Genomic DNA, 16,225 nt, shown 5'->3' on the forward strand with positions numbered 1-16,225 from the left:
AATTGTTAGTTAAAAAAATATCTACATTATTCCCTCAACCTAACCAGTTTACTGTTCATGACCCTAACCCTTCATAGAGCAAAAGGCTGGTCCCTGATGTAACACAAGACAAATAACACACCAGACATGATTCAGTTAAGAGATAATCCAGTTTTATTTCTGCTATGGAAGTAGAGATACCACCAAAACCATGTGCGGTACCCAGACCAATTAGAAAAGGCAATATATCTGGTGAATGACCAGCTGAAATGGCTGAAGGCCCTCCCTCCAGTATAATGAGTGACAGATGAGAGACCTTAAGGGGGGTAGAGTTTGCCTATTTAAGCAAATAGCTGTGCTAATAGACACTTTAAAGAGAATACAACAACTGAGAACCTTTAGGCATACAAAATGAATCTATAAAGCCATATGAAAAAATATTCAATCAAATCAAAAATACCGTTGATGGATGCCTACAAGTCTCCTTACATTTTTCTATGGCATACTCATGGAATACTTACATGACGTTTTATATTTTTTTTCACTTGACCATAAAAGAAGCTGAGAAAATCAACTCATCAGAAGAATCAATTTCCACTGTAAACACAACATGCACGTTATGTTCTGTACATTCTTAGTAAATCATAAACATTTTTGAAAGTTAAACCCAATTTGTTTCATACAATCAATGTTATGATACTATTGTAAAACAGCGGTCATTGGAAGCTTCTACTTATATGATTTATTTGATTTGGGGAACATACAAAAAGTGAATGTAAAAAGAAATCGGCCCACTTCTGTTAATAAGTATACATAAGCCCACTTCTCTTCAAGGCATCAGTCATAGCTGGAACTATGGAACTAGGCTTTTCAACTGTACAAATAGTGAACACAAAAATGCTATCCCACAAGCCATCGCTTACATGTGCTTGACGAGACCACCCTTTAAAAAGAGCCCAAGAGACGATAGACACCAGACTCCTTTAGATTCAAAATGAATCACCATTATTGGATATTCTCATCATCAGCAGAAAAGCACCTCATCATCCTCAAGTCTAACCTGAACATGCCGATCAAGTGCGTCTTCACTTAACGTAACAGAATGCAGCAGACACAAAAGGCAAATGGATTACTGTTGTTCTCTATTAAATTTGTATCGCCGGTATGGTGGGTCCACTGAGTGGTGCCCTGCCCCTAAGGCCACTGTCTGAAGCAGGATTATGTACACAACCACCCAGCAGATTCTGTTGACACGTGTTAATATTTACACACACGAGGATGGTGTCTAGAATATGTGTCTAAAAAAAACAAACTCATCTGAGCTCTGAGGTTCCGGTTTTGTGTTGCAGTGGAGGTGGTGGGAAGGATTACGAGGTGGCACCAGGAGTTGGGTTGACATTTTGGGTTGATGACTGAGGGGCCACCTCTATGATTCGTGGTTTGTCAATGATGCGAGCAGTGCGGTTTCCTTTCTCCACAATGCCAATAATCCATGCTTGGTGGCCCTCGCCGTATTTAGGTGACTTGATCTCGGCACAGAAACGGGCTGCCTGCTCCCGTGGCAGACAGATCAACAGACCCCCTTCAGGCAAACAGACAAGAGAGACAGTCAGGTGAGCCTGTGTGTGTGAGTGTGTGTGTGTGCAGCATGTTGTTTTTGTGGGTGGCATGTTTGAATTTCGGGGGAAGTATTGTGTGTGTGTGTGTGTGTGGGGGGGGGAGACAAACAGAGATGGAGAGACACACACGCACCTGATGTCTCTGGGCAGGTGCCATGCATGAGTCCGAACATGTTACCACAGGCCTTCGACACGGCCGCCATCTTGGCGAGAACCGGCAGATTGTGGATGACGAACGACACCTCGCTCCGCTGTTGGCGTGCCAACGTCTGGGCATGTCCCAGGATTCCGAATCCTGTGATGTCCGTGGCTGCATGAGCGTTGAACGTGTGCATCAGTCCAGCCGCTAGGGGGAGACGGAGGAGGCAGAGACAGAAGAGAGGGAAGGGATTAGAGTGACTCGGTTTTTTCAATTCTGATGGTGAATGTCTGATCAGACATTTTTTTTTTTCAAAGTCGGTGATGGCAGAGTATTCTGGGACAGTGTGTGTGTGTGTGTACCTGTTCTGTTGAGCCTAGCCATGTTCATCATGGCCTCCTGGTAGGCCAACTCTACATCCTCCTGAGTTACCACTAATTTGATTTTGTTCCACTTTTCAGGCTGAAAAACAAGGACAAGAGTTGAGCGACGTCGGTGGGTTCATGCAGTTCATGTTTGGCTTTGGCCATAGAAGCCAATCGCATCCCATCAGCCTTACAATGTCCAGCCACTGGTGCACTGCCACAGCCACCTGAGTCCCCAGAGGCTTGGTCAACACCAACACGTCCCCCGGCACGGCATTGTCTGGCCTGGACAAACGGCAGCACGGGTTATCATCCTCACCATCACCACCGTATCATCATCATCGAGAAAAAAGCCAAGGAAAGGCAGAGGAGGTATTCTCACATGATGAACTCATTGGGCTGGCACACGGTTGTGGCCACTCCCCCCATGACGACCCAGGGGTTGAGTACCGTCTGTCCCCCTGTTACTGATGTGCCTGCCTCCTCCGATGCGTCTTTGAACCCCTGGATGATTAATGGCATCACTTTGTCCCTCTCCTGTTACAGTAGGAGAAGACAGGGGGGGGGGGGGGGGTAAATGGAAAAAAGGAGAGATTGAGATAGTTGGACATTTACAGCTCCAGCTATAGTATTGTCAACTACAATTACATTTACATGTAATCATTTAGCAGACACACTTATCCAGAGCGACTTACAGTAAGTACAGTAGGGACATTCACCCCGAGGTAAATAGGGTGGAGTGCCTTGCAACCTTTTGATTAATAGCCCTATTCCCTAACCGCTCAGCCATCTGACCCCCACAATATATGATAAACTGCTGATATGCATTCTACCATGTGGCCTTACCTTCTCTGACATTTTGTTGCTGACCCCCAGCAGCATTAGCATGTTGTCACATTCCGTAACTCCCATGGCATATAAGTCACTTAAAACATTGGCACATGCAATTCGGCCCTAGAAGAGAAAACATTTTGCAATAAACATACAGATTCACACTTAAGTCAACACAACTGTATAGGGTGACATGAGGGAGTCAGAAGATTTCAGTTTGTGAGACATAGTATAATGAATTTACAGTAGTAACCCGTTTATAAGACGTGAATTCATCTGTCACAGTAGTTTATTCTTAATGATATAAATAAGGGCCAACAGGCATGGACAAGGATGTGAGAGGGAGCACATACCATCATGTATGGGTCATCCACTATGGGGTAGATATAGTCTGTCGTCTGAACCAGCGAAAGGCCCCCATGTCTGAGCGGGATCACACAGGTGTCCATACCAATGCCTGCAGAAAAAACAGAAACTATTTAGGACCAATTTCCAAACAACCCCGAGCTACACACGGGGGATATGTCAGATGTAAGATAGGTTTATTCATGTTAATGTAACTGGTTTCCTCATACCCAGCCTAGGCATAACTGCTCCGAGGAACTGTTCATCTTCCTGGTAGTGGTTTTCCTGTAGGGCTTCAAGAAGTTTCTGCAGTACTTCCTGGGGTACCTATAAGCTCAGAATGATATACAATTTAATTGTTCATGTCTGATCTTGGAACATCTCTACGTTCTACAGGTTTTCATCATTCACTACTAAAGTGATAGATGAATATGTCTGTTTGTTGCCTAGTGTAGCCCTGACCCACCTTGCAGCCTGTACCCTTGAGCTCAGCAAAGCGTGTGAGCCTGAAATTCTTGTCCAGCTCATAGCTCTCTGGGTTAAATGACTCCCTCACCGACATGGCTGGCACAATGTTAGGCCTTTACCACTGACCAGACCACTTTTCCAGGGAAAACAACAGTCAATAATCTAGACAAAAAGTGGGAAGACCAGAAGATTGTTAGAAATGTAGGAAACATAACAAGCAAAGCGAGTTAACAGAATTTTTTTTCAACGTTTGTATATCCTCAGATGGGGGCAAACTGTGTGCAATACACTGAAACTTCATGAATGGTGGACTGCAAAGTTAGATAGATAACGATATAAGTACGTAACGCTAGCTGTAGCTACATTAAATCGATTTCAACAGGACTAGCAATAACACGTTTTGTCTGAATGAAATACACCAACTGATCTAATGGGTCCTAGTTGATGCTAGGGGGGCGTTGTGCATGAACACAAGAATGAATGCCTAAGTGAGCTTGCAGCGCGTGCTAAAAATATTTGATAGATTTAACTGCATATCGTGATAATCAACCCAAGGGGTTGCATCAAACCAAACAGATAGATTATGTTGCAATTTCAGTAATGTTATTAATAGCTGGCTAGATACATGCTTGCAGTCAAAGGGGCTGATTTAGCTAACAAGCTAATCATAGTAGCTAGCCTAGACTACAAGTGCAAACACATCAATGACTGAACTGAGAAATCAATACGAGCGAAAAACGGCGTTTCACGGTCCAAATTTGAGTTATACAGCCCCAGTCAATGCATAGGTTTATGATAACAGATGGGTTTTTAACCGACTGTGCAGTGTTTATATCATGTTATGCACAGAAATACTGTTAATAGGAATAGCAGAGCACAAAAATGTCGGCGGTGGAAAAAATTAACCCTTTAGTGTCCCACGCCATGCGAGATATGCAATCACAGGCTTACTATCTATCAAGTGACCTTACTGCTGCAGTTTACTTAAAGGATACTATCATATGCTTTCCTATACATATTTAAAGCAGGTCTGGTAGTAGTTATAGGACTGAAGTAGAGTTATATTCGTGTAACGTTTCCCCTTTAATTGCTCTCACCAGTTTATCCTTACCAGCTTTGCGTTAGCGGAGCAGCCCGAAAGAAGAGCGGGGATAGTACCAGGATGCATTGGGAGTTATTCGGCCGCCCCTAAAGATTGCCTGACGAATAATGATTAACATTTAATTTTTGTTTCAGAATGGAACAACTTACATTCAAAATGTTATTACTTTTAATAAAGAAAAAAAGGAGCACATGCTTCTGAATCCAATACAAATTGAGAGAGGAAATATCAATGGTGGAACCAATTGGGAATATATATGAGATCGCAAAGGGTCCTTCGCAAGTAGACAAGCGCCTTTATCCTCCCCTTTAAAGAACTGTAAAGTCTGGTAATACAAACTCAACAATGGAGTATACCTTTAATTTTGTGTTTTCCCTCCAAATAGGTCCATGCAAACCCCAGTCACATCAACTGAAAGGAGTAATCAGAACAGTTTCTACAGCATGAATAACTTTATTAAATGTCTAATGTATCTTCAAATTCCTCGCTTATGTAATTTACAGACCGTATTTAAGACAGATTGTGTACACATTTCTGTGTTGGTGTTACAGCGAAATGTGCAACGTTCAATAATAATTTCAGGCACAATACAGCATCATCATGAGCTTAATATATTTATTGATGTACACAGTCATTTGAACAATGTTGAGGTCCACAAATTGGAAGTTTGAAAACAGAAATACAAAATGTTTATGCTGCACAATAATTAGCCTACATTTATAGTGGTTCATTGCTACAGCTGTAGTAAATGTTAGGGTGCATTACAACACTACACCAATCAGAATCAAAACGTATAATATAAAGCCCCCACCAATCCACCCGTTTCTTTTAATTTTATTATTATAATTATTTTGTTGTTGCTTCTAATAGGAGACAACCTTTTGTTGGAAGCCTGGGTCAATTTTAGAAATGACAAATTAGACAGAAGTGATATCTGTAATATCACACTGATGACTGGATAAAGTGAAGAATACTTGGAAGTTTTGCATCTTTGGATCAAACTAAAGAGTAATTAAAAGACACCAAAGGCAATGTGGACCTATGCAGGACTGAGAAAAAGCAGTCCATGGAAGCTCATCAAATACGATTGATCTATTAATTTAATTACTCTATTGTCTTCTTTTTTCTACAATCACAATTCAAAATCAGTCACATAATTAAAATAACATGTGTGGAAGTGGCACAAATTAGTAGAGCAATAGGACATTAAGGTGCAACATCGATGTTGCAAGGCTTTGGTGGCAGCACTTGCTTTAATCTGTCACATTCTTCCTCGCCTCAATCAAACTGGCTGAATTCCCAGAGTTACAGCCTGGTAAAAGAGCAAAGGATTTGTCTGAAAGAAGTACTTTGTTACTTTTAAAATAATTTATTTTCATTAATTATTCATATTGTATATTATTTATATTACCTGTTACAAGGGATTCTCCCTCTTTTTCTCCAAGTGGTTGAATGGTTTCTATTAAAATAAGACATACATTGCCACAAATCCATGTCAACACCAAAAATGTAATGGCATCTTTTTGGCTGTTCTGATAGAGCAGATTTACTGTCCAATACACATATCTTCAGGATACCTCCCCCACCCAACTGTAATGAGCTGTTTGACTATGACACTGTTGACTAGGATAGAAATCATGGTGTGAAGATAATTAGCTGACATTTTGGTAACCTGCATGATAATGCCAGATGTTAGGGAGTTAGTGTGACTGAGACAAATGTTGAGAGAGAGCCACTAACCCAAGGTGAATGCAGACAGAGGTAGGAAACGGAGGGTAGTGAGGTTTGGAGTTGGTAGAGAAGGAGGAAAACAACTGGAGGGTTAGGGATGACTGAAAAAAGAAGGATAGAAGGAGAGAGGGGGTGAGAATTGGAAGGTTCATACCTGTGCAAGATCTGTTGATGGCTTCCTCTGGGTCTGCAGCCTGTGCTGATGATTTCAAAAGAAAATGCTTTGAGAAAGCTGCATGCAGAACAAACTCATACACTTACACACACATACAAACACACCTCTCTTTAGCCGTCTTCTGGCTAGCTTGATTTGGTCCTGCAAGATCTGCACCCAGTCTCGAGGGCCAGGAAGTTTCTCTATTCTGTTAGCAGTGCAGTACTTCTCTGTAAACACTAGACACAGTTTGAAACAACAATTACCCATATTCTCACATTTCAATTTATCACACAAGCTACCATACTGTATAATCCACAATAAATGTCTGTCCCCTACCTTTGATGGCCCCCACTATGTTCTGGTCCAAGCCTTTGCGGTGGTCATTAAGTCCTCTCTTCCTCTTGCCATTGGGAAGTGAATTAGCCAGAGTAGCATCATCAAAAAAGGCACACACCTAGGGAAGAACAAAAATCGCAAAAATCCCAAAACTTTTTTAGCCACAATGTTTCTGAGGTCATGACAGATAACACAACTCAAATGGTCAGTGAGTAAATAGTTTAGTTAGTATAGTTAGCTAGTATAGTCAAACTGTATAGTTTGCAGCCCACCAGCTTCCTGAAAAGCAGGCTGCCTGAGCGTGTGTAGTTCACCAGGATAGAGTCCAGCTGGGTCTTGGGGATGACAACATCATACTCCTCTGCCAAAAGCACGTCAGACTGACAGAGACACACACACACACGTATACATACATTAAAGAATCAAGATGAACACATTTCTCTCTACTAAATTAAATGACATACACAAAAGTGACTATACACCTCAGAGGACTGCTGTGCCCTGGGTTGCCCATAGTGAGGGCTGTGTGGACCAATGACAGCGCTGGGCTTGTTCTGTGCTTGCACGGTTGTGACATCAGGTGGGACTGGTGAGGCTGGGGAGGAGATTCTCTCTCTCTTTATTACCCTTGTTCCTCCGGGCTCGGGGGGTAAAGTGACAGTTGAGTAGGGTGGCCGGAGGGGGGCAACAATTCTTTTACTAGGTGTACTCAAGGGTGCCACCTTGTGGACAGGTCTCCTCTTACGCGGTCTACGACGCTGTGATGGCACAGGGCATGGGGGGCATGGAGATATTGACTGTTGTTGGTCCTGGGATCCTACAAAGCAAGATGTGATTCATATTAGATTGTGTATGTCTGTGTGTGTGTGTGTGTGTGTGTGTGTGTGTGTGCGTGTGTGTGCGTGTGTGTGTGTGTGTGTCCACTACTAACCTCTCTGCACCTGCATTAGCCTTCTCATGCCACGTAGTTCCTGTAGAATAGCCTCCAAGGTGCTCTTACAGTTACACATGCAGCAGGGAGCTTCAACATCAACAGGGGGAACATCTGTGTGGAATACACATCGAGACACATCCATCAACATTTGGGTTTCATGATGGATATGGATCCTGCTTAACAAGCTTTGCAAACACTATGTTCCCTTTTTGTAGATGTCCTACAAGGGAAAAAAAATGTCTACTAATTATTCAGATGGTGTATGTCATATTGTGAGTGTGTGTTTTTGAGTGTGTTTTTTTCTATTGGTGTTCATGTGTCCCCTCCATTCACAGTAGGTCAGACCGTCTGCCTGGCACAGACTATATCATGTCTGCTCTGCACAATGATTCTCTTGTCGAACATTGTCTCGAGCTAGAGGTTCAAAATACAGCAATGTGTTCTCTTGTGCAATCCTTTGGACCTTACCATTAGTTTTGACTGCTCCCTTGGCGTTGTTGAGCATCCTCAGGGTTTTGGAACGTGTGCTGTACTGATTATAGCCTTGCCCATTAGGCACTGAGGTGGTATTTGATGACAGAGCGGAAACTGGTTCCCCTGTCGAACTCCACACACATAGCTGGTGGTCTTCCGATACAAGAGGGAAGGTAACTGGTTGTGCCCAGCTCTGGTGCATCTCCTGGGGCTCCTGTTTTAGGCTGTCCCCCTCTGATCCAACACGTTGATAAATCCGACCAGCTTTGTCACTCAACAGCCTCATCATCCCTGTGATTTGTTTCTTGATCTCCATGCCCTCATCCTCCAGCCAGACTGGGAACGAATGGGGTTAAATGTAATGTGTGTGTATGAGTGACTATAAGCACACTATAGAGAATTCTACAAGCAAAACCATGATAATCACATATTTTTCCATTTCATAAGAGGCAGAATATGCCTACCCTCTGGCACAGCTGCATCTTTAGACTCTCCATTGACATCTCTATTGACAGAGCTGTCAAAATACATTGGATCAAACTCTTGAAAAGGCAAAAAGAACGTAAGGTTACACACTTTATGGAACACCACTAAGAGGACACAGACACAAATTAAATCCTGTATGCAAATGAAATGCCTGCGGAATATGTTAATGAAAATCATCTAGACGTGAGGGAGCACAGAATCATAGGCTATGTGACACCAGCTCTATGCAGTGTGGGCTGGGATGCCAATCAATGATTTTTCTACCATCCAGTTCACATTCCACCACCTGTGGGTGGCATGAAGTTACATTTCCCATTCTTAAACTACCTTTAATATTTAAAAAATGATGTAAACTATGGCAAATATAAAGAGCACGTTAGTATGTGTTTATAATGTGTTTAATTAGCCTATAGTCTATCATATTACACTTCACGATCTTCATAGCCTTTAAAAAAATACATAATTTGGGGCCGATGATCATGCTTTTTTCTTTTGTCATTACTTGGGAGGTGGGAGTTATATTGCACAGAAGGTTAATACCTATGCATTGACGTAGCCATCTCTTTTGTTTACAGTGTCGCCACAGCACAGCGCCAGCCAAACACTCAGACACACACCGACGCACATCACATTTTCCTCGCCCCACTGTACCTTGATCCTTCACCAATTTATAGCTTTGAGACTTCCTTCTCCTTTTCCTTTCTCCAAACTCCATCTTCAATAACTGTCGAGGATGCCTCCTCGGAATGCGAATCTAAAGGGCGCACCGTTATTTTGTACAGTCAATGGGGCGCACACGCACCAAATATCACTGTCCGTCTACTCTAATAATCAGTTGAATGTCGTCTTCAATGTAAGATTCTAGTCAAATAAAACCTTACAGGCTGTTATAGGCTGTGAAAGTAAATAGCTGGGGCATAAGTTATTGTTTCTCATCTGTATCTGATGGATTTCCATGTTCATATCGTACACTCACGGGGCTGGTCGTTTAGGCTATGTAAATAAATAAATGACTTAATTCTTAAAAATTCGTCACATCTATTCCTCTGCGCCACCTGATGGTCACTAACCATTTCGGCTGGGGGTCAAAAAAAAGCATAAATCTCTCTCTTTGTGAAATGAAAAATACTCATCAAACATGAAAGCATTCATATAATCAAAAGAAACGACTTGGATGTTGGCCAGGGAAGAATCTACCAATTCAATTAGCAGGCTACAATATAAACTGTAGAGAATGTAGGCTAAAAGCCTAAAATACCGAGTTAATATAGATTCGATTTTCAGTTATTTAACATATATTTTGTAACACTTGAAGATATGTTACACTTACTTGTAACGCAAAAACTACAATGTGGGTTACTGTGGAACAATGTTTGAGTGCCACTTGCCAATCCATTTTAATGCTTGCTGGGCTTGGTTGTGCTTTTATTTTGAAAGGCTGAAGCTAACATGATCGAATGTCTTCCTGGTACTGGTAGTCACTGGTTAGACCCCCATTACTTGTTTTTGTCACAGACCGATGTAACGCTAGACCAGTTAAGCGGATTTCTCGTTGATAGGAAACAGTTGAGATAGGACGTAACTACAGACAATATGGATATTCTTAAAGCGGAGATTGCAAGGAAAAGAAAACTTATTGACGATAAGGATCTTATTGATGTGAGTGGCAGTGACAGCATTTTGTGTGTGCCTCATGCGTTAGCTAGTTAGCTACAAACATGTATTAGCTAGCGAGCTAGCAATCGTAGTAACTTGCTAGCGAGTTAGTGTTGACATACTGGGTTTGTAAACATGTATAAATAGGTGTAGCACTAACTGTCCAACTGAAACGAAGCAGACTGCAATACTGCCACGGATATTTTGATGGATACTGTTTCTACTGATGAAACAGGCTGACAAACTCCATCTATTTCACAGGATTCGAAGAAATACTTCAAACGAGCGGATCTTGCGCGGAAGGAAGAGGAAGAATATTTCAAAAGATGTGGATACAAGGTAACCATAACGAACATATCCATAGTAAAAATATGATGTTCCTGATGTTTCTTTTTTAATCATTAAAAGGGGATGTCGCACTATTTTTCTCTCTCCAGGCAGTCTCTTCATGTCTTCCCATTCTCTAAACATCACCATTAAACTCCCTAACAACTTTCACATTCTCTTGCTTAATATACGAAGTACAGTGTACATGTTTTTTATTGACTGTATCACTGTATCTCACACACTGGGAAGAAGCTTATTCGTATGTGTTTGGTGATGCTTAGCGTTGATTGACTCTGCTGTCTCTCCCAACCTACTAATGCCTTCACATAGGTTCAGAAAGAGATGCCTGACAGAAAGGTATGGGATTGAACGGTTAAGGTAGAAGACAGGTTGCATGTGAGGAGATGACTAAAGGCTGTGTTCCAAAAGTTGACGAAACCCCTTCATCAACTTATTCAAACTACTAAAAACGGATAGCCTACTGAAAACAATGAGCTGGCAGACCAGTCTTTAGACACCCTGCTGTAAGAAAAATTAAAAAACGTAATGGGGTGACACAGCCCTCTGTTGTTTTAAATCTTTACAGGTTCATGAACTCCTAATCTCTTTAAAGGGAAAGGGAAAAGGCATCAGGGTTGTCTACAGGCAAGGGTCTGCTCTCCTTAAACTACCAGTTTCTCAAAGGACAGGGGGCCAAAATAAGAAGAGATTTAACAGAATTGGGACACAGCCGAAGTGTGGACATGAGCATGGGTCAAATATACAAAATCAATTTGAGCATTTGGCTTTTTTGGATTTGGGCTGTATTGCACATGCGCTATGTGAAGTTGACATTTAGTTCGGTATCGATTGTCATTTTTCCGTTGGTTGTGTCCAGGTTTTGCATCCGTGTGGAAAACTTCTCCTCAGCTTCAGAGGCAAGAGCCTCATGCCTTGTCTACCAAGCTTATAAGCAGTACCTTATCCTGGTTTGGGTCTTTTGTGTATTTTTTTCAACATTTGTCATATGCACATGTTTTTATTTTGCTTCCTTTTAGATTGTGCACCGTTCAGAAACAATCTAAGTGTGCAGAGATGCATGTGTGTCTGAAAGCATGATTTTGAAGCACTTTTGAAATACGAACATTTTTTAATCCTTGCTGTGAGTAATTTCCAACACGAGCATGGATTACATGCAGCACATTTCTTTTTGCGCAGCCAGGGTAAGTTTTGATGTGTTTGCTGAATCTGAAAGTGCATTGCAATGCCGAGGAAAACTCTTGTGGTTTGATTCTCCAGAAAATGTAAGCGATGAACTGCGAAGCCAAACTCACTATTATTCAAGATCTATGATCAATCAAGTGGTAAGGCAGTGTTTGGATAGTGGCAACCTGTTTGCACTGTGCTTGTGTCTGTGGTTTGTCAAGGCATTTCAAATGTACATATCTCCCTTTCCTCTGCTTTCCTCCAAGATGGAGAAGAATGAGGAGAAGGCAGAAACCTCCTCTTCATCCAACCCAGTAATGGAACTGGAGCTCACAGAGGAGAAACTTCCCATGACACTCTCCCGGCAAGAGGTCGGTTCAACATAGATCTCCTGGTTTAACAATACAAGACTGTTAGCTTGGTGCTAACCAAGCTATTTAGACTGCAAGGTTGAATGTTACATATATTGGCTTTGATGTCGCTGTGGTGTTCCAGGTGATCCGACGACTGAGGGAGCGAGGAGAGCCGGTGAGGTTTTTTGGTGAGTCAGATTATGACGCCTTCCAGAGGCTCAGGAAGATCGAGTTTTTGGCCCCTGAGGTCAACAAGGTGAGGCTTGTTTGCCGAAGGCTATATTTTATCTGTCATTTTCTTTGTGTTTTTGACTCATGCAGCTCAGAGAAAGCTGGGTTCAACACTTTTGGAAAAGTGCTCTGGTAATGAGCTGTGCTCTCTGTGGTTAGGGGTTGAGGAACGACTTGAAAGCAGCTATGGACAAGATCGACCAGCAGTACCTGAATGAGGTTGTCGGGGGAACAGAGGCAGGAGGAGAAGACACTCAACACGACCTGAAAGTGCACGAGGAGAACACCACCATTGAGGAACTGGAGGTACACAGAGAGGCCTTGTCGCTTAAGGTCCATGGTTGAGCACTTGGCTAATGTCTTTGCTGTAGAAATTGAAAACATTGTAGGTACCAGTCCCCTTCTCAACTCGCCTTCAGCTTTTGGACTTTGTGAGTGTTGATGTTGTTCTCCAACAGGCTCTGGGGAAATGGCTGGGTACGGGGGACGATCACGGAGACCAGGATGTCATTGCCAAAGTTCTGAGGGTAAGACTGAGTCAGATGCTCTGGTTTGATTGACTAGCCTACATCTGAAGTGACTTGACTTTTTCTCTGTATTGACCCATTGGAATACAGCACTGCATTCTGTTGTTCGGCGTTGCTACGGGACACATTCCAGGAGTGAATGTTCTGATATTCGGATTATGTAACAGTGTAACAGACAGTGTAACAGTTATCTATTTCAGACCATGTTCTTGGTTTGTGCTGGGGACCTTTTGAGGATGGAGGTTGACTGATTGTTTTGCCATCGTAGTTCCTGCTAGGTGTGTGGGCAAAAGACCTTAACCGACGAGAAGATCATGTGAAACGGAGCGTTCAGGGCAAGCTGGCCAGTGCCACCCACAAACAGACCGAATCATATCTGAAACCTCTCTTCAGGAAGCTACGCAAGAAGGTAGGACATTTTTTTGTTTTTTTATTAACCTTTTGTTTTATTTATTTACTACTCTACTGGTCAATTCTTGTGTTTTCAATGCATACATTTGTCATTATCTCTTTCAGAGTTTGCCAGCAGACATTAAAGAATCAATTACAGATATCATCAAGTTCATTATGGAGAGAGAATACGTAAAGGTATTTAGCTTCTTAGCTGTTTTTTGAATGCAGCATTCCTCTGCTGCCTGTGATCTGGTGTTTTTGTCTCTAATCCTGTCACTGTTGCTTCCAGGCGAATGATGCCTACCTACAGATGGCGATCGGGAATGCTCCCTGGCCCATTGGTGTGACCATGGTGGGTATCCATGCGCGTACTGGCCGTGAGAAGATTTTCTCCAAACACGTTGCCCACGTCCTCAACGATGAGACACAGAGGAAGTACATTCAGGTGAGAGATCTGATTCAGTCAGTTCAGCGTATAATGTTGTTTTTGATATGAAATCTCATTCAAGTTTCCCAGTTGTAGAATCTTTTTGGTATTGTGGCATCCAATAATCACATTGTATTCTAACATTTCTCTGTTCCTCACTGTGACCACCTTCAGGGACTGAAGAGGTTGATGACCATCTGCCAGAAGCACTTCTCCACTGACCCGTCTAAGTGTGTGGAGTACAATGCCCTGTAAAAGATCTCTCACTCTGTAACTTTGTGTGTTGGTTGTGCTAGAGCTTCGTTATGTACCCATCAGGCAATACAGAGCCAGCTTGAAATGTTAATTTGGAGAATTCCAATATGTAAATATAGACATTTTAAACCTTTCTATTGCATTATTTCACTTGATACAATTTGCAAAAATGGGTAACTTCACTTTGTCACACCAGCATGCTAATATGTTATGCTGTAGGGTGATTGGGAAAGATCTTCCGATTCTCAGTTAGCAACATTGTCTCTCTTTTTTTCTTTTTTAATGCATGTGCTTGAGATTGTTGACAGAGATGATGTGTAAGTTTTATTATGCCTTAACTTCGAAACATTCATATTAAATAATAATTGAAAGCAACATTTCAATTTTCTGAAAAAAGCATATTTTATTTGTTTAAAAACACCATGTTCATTTATTTTTCTTCATCATCATTCGTCATTCTAGACATTAGAGGGCGCCAATGGCTATCAGTGAGGTTCAACGTCTGCTCCTCACTTATTGCTTGTAAATCACATTTGTCGATCAGTTATGATGTACAGTCTCTATAAATAGTAATAGCAAATTTTGAGGGGAATATACTGCCATTCTATAGTATCATACTTCATTTAATACAATCAAGTAAAAAATGGGCTTGGTGAGGATTCTCTACTTGGAAGTTGAACTCATCAGGGCGGGTGAACACAATGACCCCTGTTATGTCTAAGTTATATCCCCCATACAGGCTTAGGATAACTCATGTTATCTTACATTAACCATTTATTTAACTGCTGAATACTGCATGTTCTCCATCTATGAATAGTCTTACCATGCTTTATTTTAATTAAGATGTTTTACTAAAACACCTGCCCTATCACAGTTTGATCCATGACTGTTTGATTCTTCTTACCACCAAAATGACTTATGCATTCATACCCAACTGTCACTTTATTAGATAGATAGATAGATAGATAGATAGATACTTTATTGATCCCTCAGAGCGAATTTTGTTATTTATTATCTGTTGAAATGCAATACAGTCCACACTTAAGTGGAACCATTGGCTATTATCTTGGGTTCTCATTCTCAAGCTTTTCCATGGTTTAATAAGGTGATGTTATTGTATCTTGTAACCATGGTGACTCCGTCTGTTCTTTTCAGTTATTTGTGTTTTGTTCAAAGCGGCATGAGCCCCCATCAAAGTAGATTGTTTGGTGTGTGTTAACCTCAGAACACACATCATTTTCAATTCAGTAAGGCTAGAATTGTGACTCACACAATGACCTGCTCAAGGGCTACTTTATGGACCCTTTTAATCTTTGTGATGGCCATGAAATAATATTCTTAAATTGTATTTTTGGTGCATATTTCAAGTTTACCAAGGACCATCTTTGCGCATGTTATCAAACCATGGGCAATATTTTGGAAACAATCTTATCTATTATCTTACTGGAATACAAATAGTAAATTTTCTGAAAGAACAGGAAAGTGCTTTGACATATTGCAATTGATCATCTCGAGACATTTGATGAAGGACACTGAGGAAGATAAATGAATTCAAGGGTGACAGTTAATTTGCAAGCTGTTGTTAAAGCCATATGTTGATTGCTTCATGGTTGTAATAAACCATCATTAGCAGGGATGAGCCTCTCCTGTTCCCCTGGCACCAGCATTCCCATCGCGTGCTCAAGCCCATGTGCAGGGGGCCTGGCACTACTGCCCCACCAAACTAGACTAATGTGCCTAATGTGCATGGCCAAGGACAATAGTGGGGGCAGGGTAACATATGTTAATGAGGACTGGCAGAGGGGCACACATAGTCAGTGGGGTCAGATGGGTTGGCATGGACACTGGGCGCAGGAATTGTCAGTTGGATTATTAAATCTAATGGAATGCATCTGGATTTGTGTG

General features: G+C 41.7%; 3 protein-coding genes across 6 annotated transcripts; 1 reads left to right on the plus strand and 2 right to left on the minus strand.

The window, feature by feature from the left end:
* Nucleotides 1–138: 138 nt before the first annotated feature.
* sephs1 (selenophosphate synthetase 1) lies at nucleotides 139–4,908 on the minus strand. 3 transcript variants are annotated; one of them, XM_047034701.1, is made up of 10 exons: nucleotides 4,858–4,908; nucleotides 3,745–3,908; nucleotides 3,509–3,605; nucleotides 3,287–3,390; nucleotides 2,949–3,056; nucleotides 2,485–2,639; nucleotides 2,297–2,387; nucleotides 2,100–2,199; nucleotides 1,732–1,944; nucleotides 139–1,561 (listed from the first exon to the last, which is right to left on the minus strand). In XM_047034701.1, the coding sequence occupies exons 2-10, from the start codon at nucleotides 3,838–3,840 to the stop codon at nucleotides 1,347–1,349; spliced, it is 1,179 nt and encodes a 392-aa protein (XP_046890657.1). In that variant the 5' UTR covers nucleotides 3,841–3,908; nucleotides 4,858–4,908; the 3' UTR covers nucleotides 139–1,346. The 3 variants fall into 3 exon arrangements, with proteins under 3 accessions (XP_046890657.1, XP_046890658.1, XP_046890656.1); XM_047034702.1 differs by having other exon boundaries at nucleotides 4,844–4,876; XM_047034700.1 differs by lacking the exon at nucleotides 4,858–4,908 and having other exon boundaries at nucleotides 3,745–4,646.
* Nucleotides 4,909–6,101: 1,193 nt separating this feature from the next.
* Nucleotides 6,102–9,681, minus strand: bend7 (BEN domain containing 7). Its single transcript, XM_047033530.1, has 9 exons — nucleotides 9,618–9,681; nucleotides 8,945–9,022; nucleotides 8,475–8,816; nucleotides 8,004–8,117; nucleotides 7,555–7,889; nucleotides 7,345–7,452; nucleotides 7,073–7,190; nucleotides 6,859–6,972; nucleotides 6,102–6,160 (listed from the first exon to the last, which is right to left on the minus strand). The coding sequence occupies exons 1-9, from the start codon at nucleotides 9,679–9,681 to the stop codon at nucleotides 6,102–6,104; spliced, it is 1,332 nt and encodes a 443-aa protein (XP_046889486.1).
* Nucleotides 9,682–10,436: 755 nt separating this feature from the next.
* prpf18 (PRP18 pre-mRNA processing factor 18 homolog (yeast)) lies at nucleotides 10,437–14,695 on the plus strand. 2 transcript variants are annotated; one of them, XM_047034801.1, is made up of 11 exons: nucleotides 10,437–10,625; nucleotides 10,884–10,961; nucleotides 11,280–11,306; nucleotides 12,401–12,505; nucleotides 12,630–12,743; nucleotides 12,878–13,024; nucleotides 13,177–13,245; nucleotides 13,514–13,654; nucleotides 13,762–13,833; nucleotides 13,928–14,083; nucleotides 14,240–14,695. In XM_047034801.1, exons 1-11 carry the CDS (start codon nucleotides 10,560–10,562, stop codon nucleotides 14,318–14,320), a joined length of 1,056 nt encoding a protein of 351 aa, XP_046890757.1. In that variant the 5' UTR covers nucleotides 10,437–10,559; the 3' UTR covers nucleotides 14,321–14,695. The 2 variants fall into 2 exon arrangements, with proteins under 2 accessions (XP_046890757.1, XP_046890758.1); XM_047034802.1 differs by lacking the exon at nucleotides 11,280–11,306.
* Nucleotides 14,696–16,225: the final 1,530 nt, after the last annotated feature.

The sequence above is a fragment of the Hypomesus transpacificus genome, chromosome 14, assembly GCF_021917145.1.
Source record: "Hypomesus transpacificus isolate Combined female chromosome 14, fHypTra1, whole genome shotgun sequence".
In the NCBI taxonomy this organism is placed as follows: Eukaryota; Metazoa; Chordata; class Actinopteri; order Osmeriformes; family Osmeridae; genus Hypomesus; species Hypomesus transpacificus.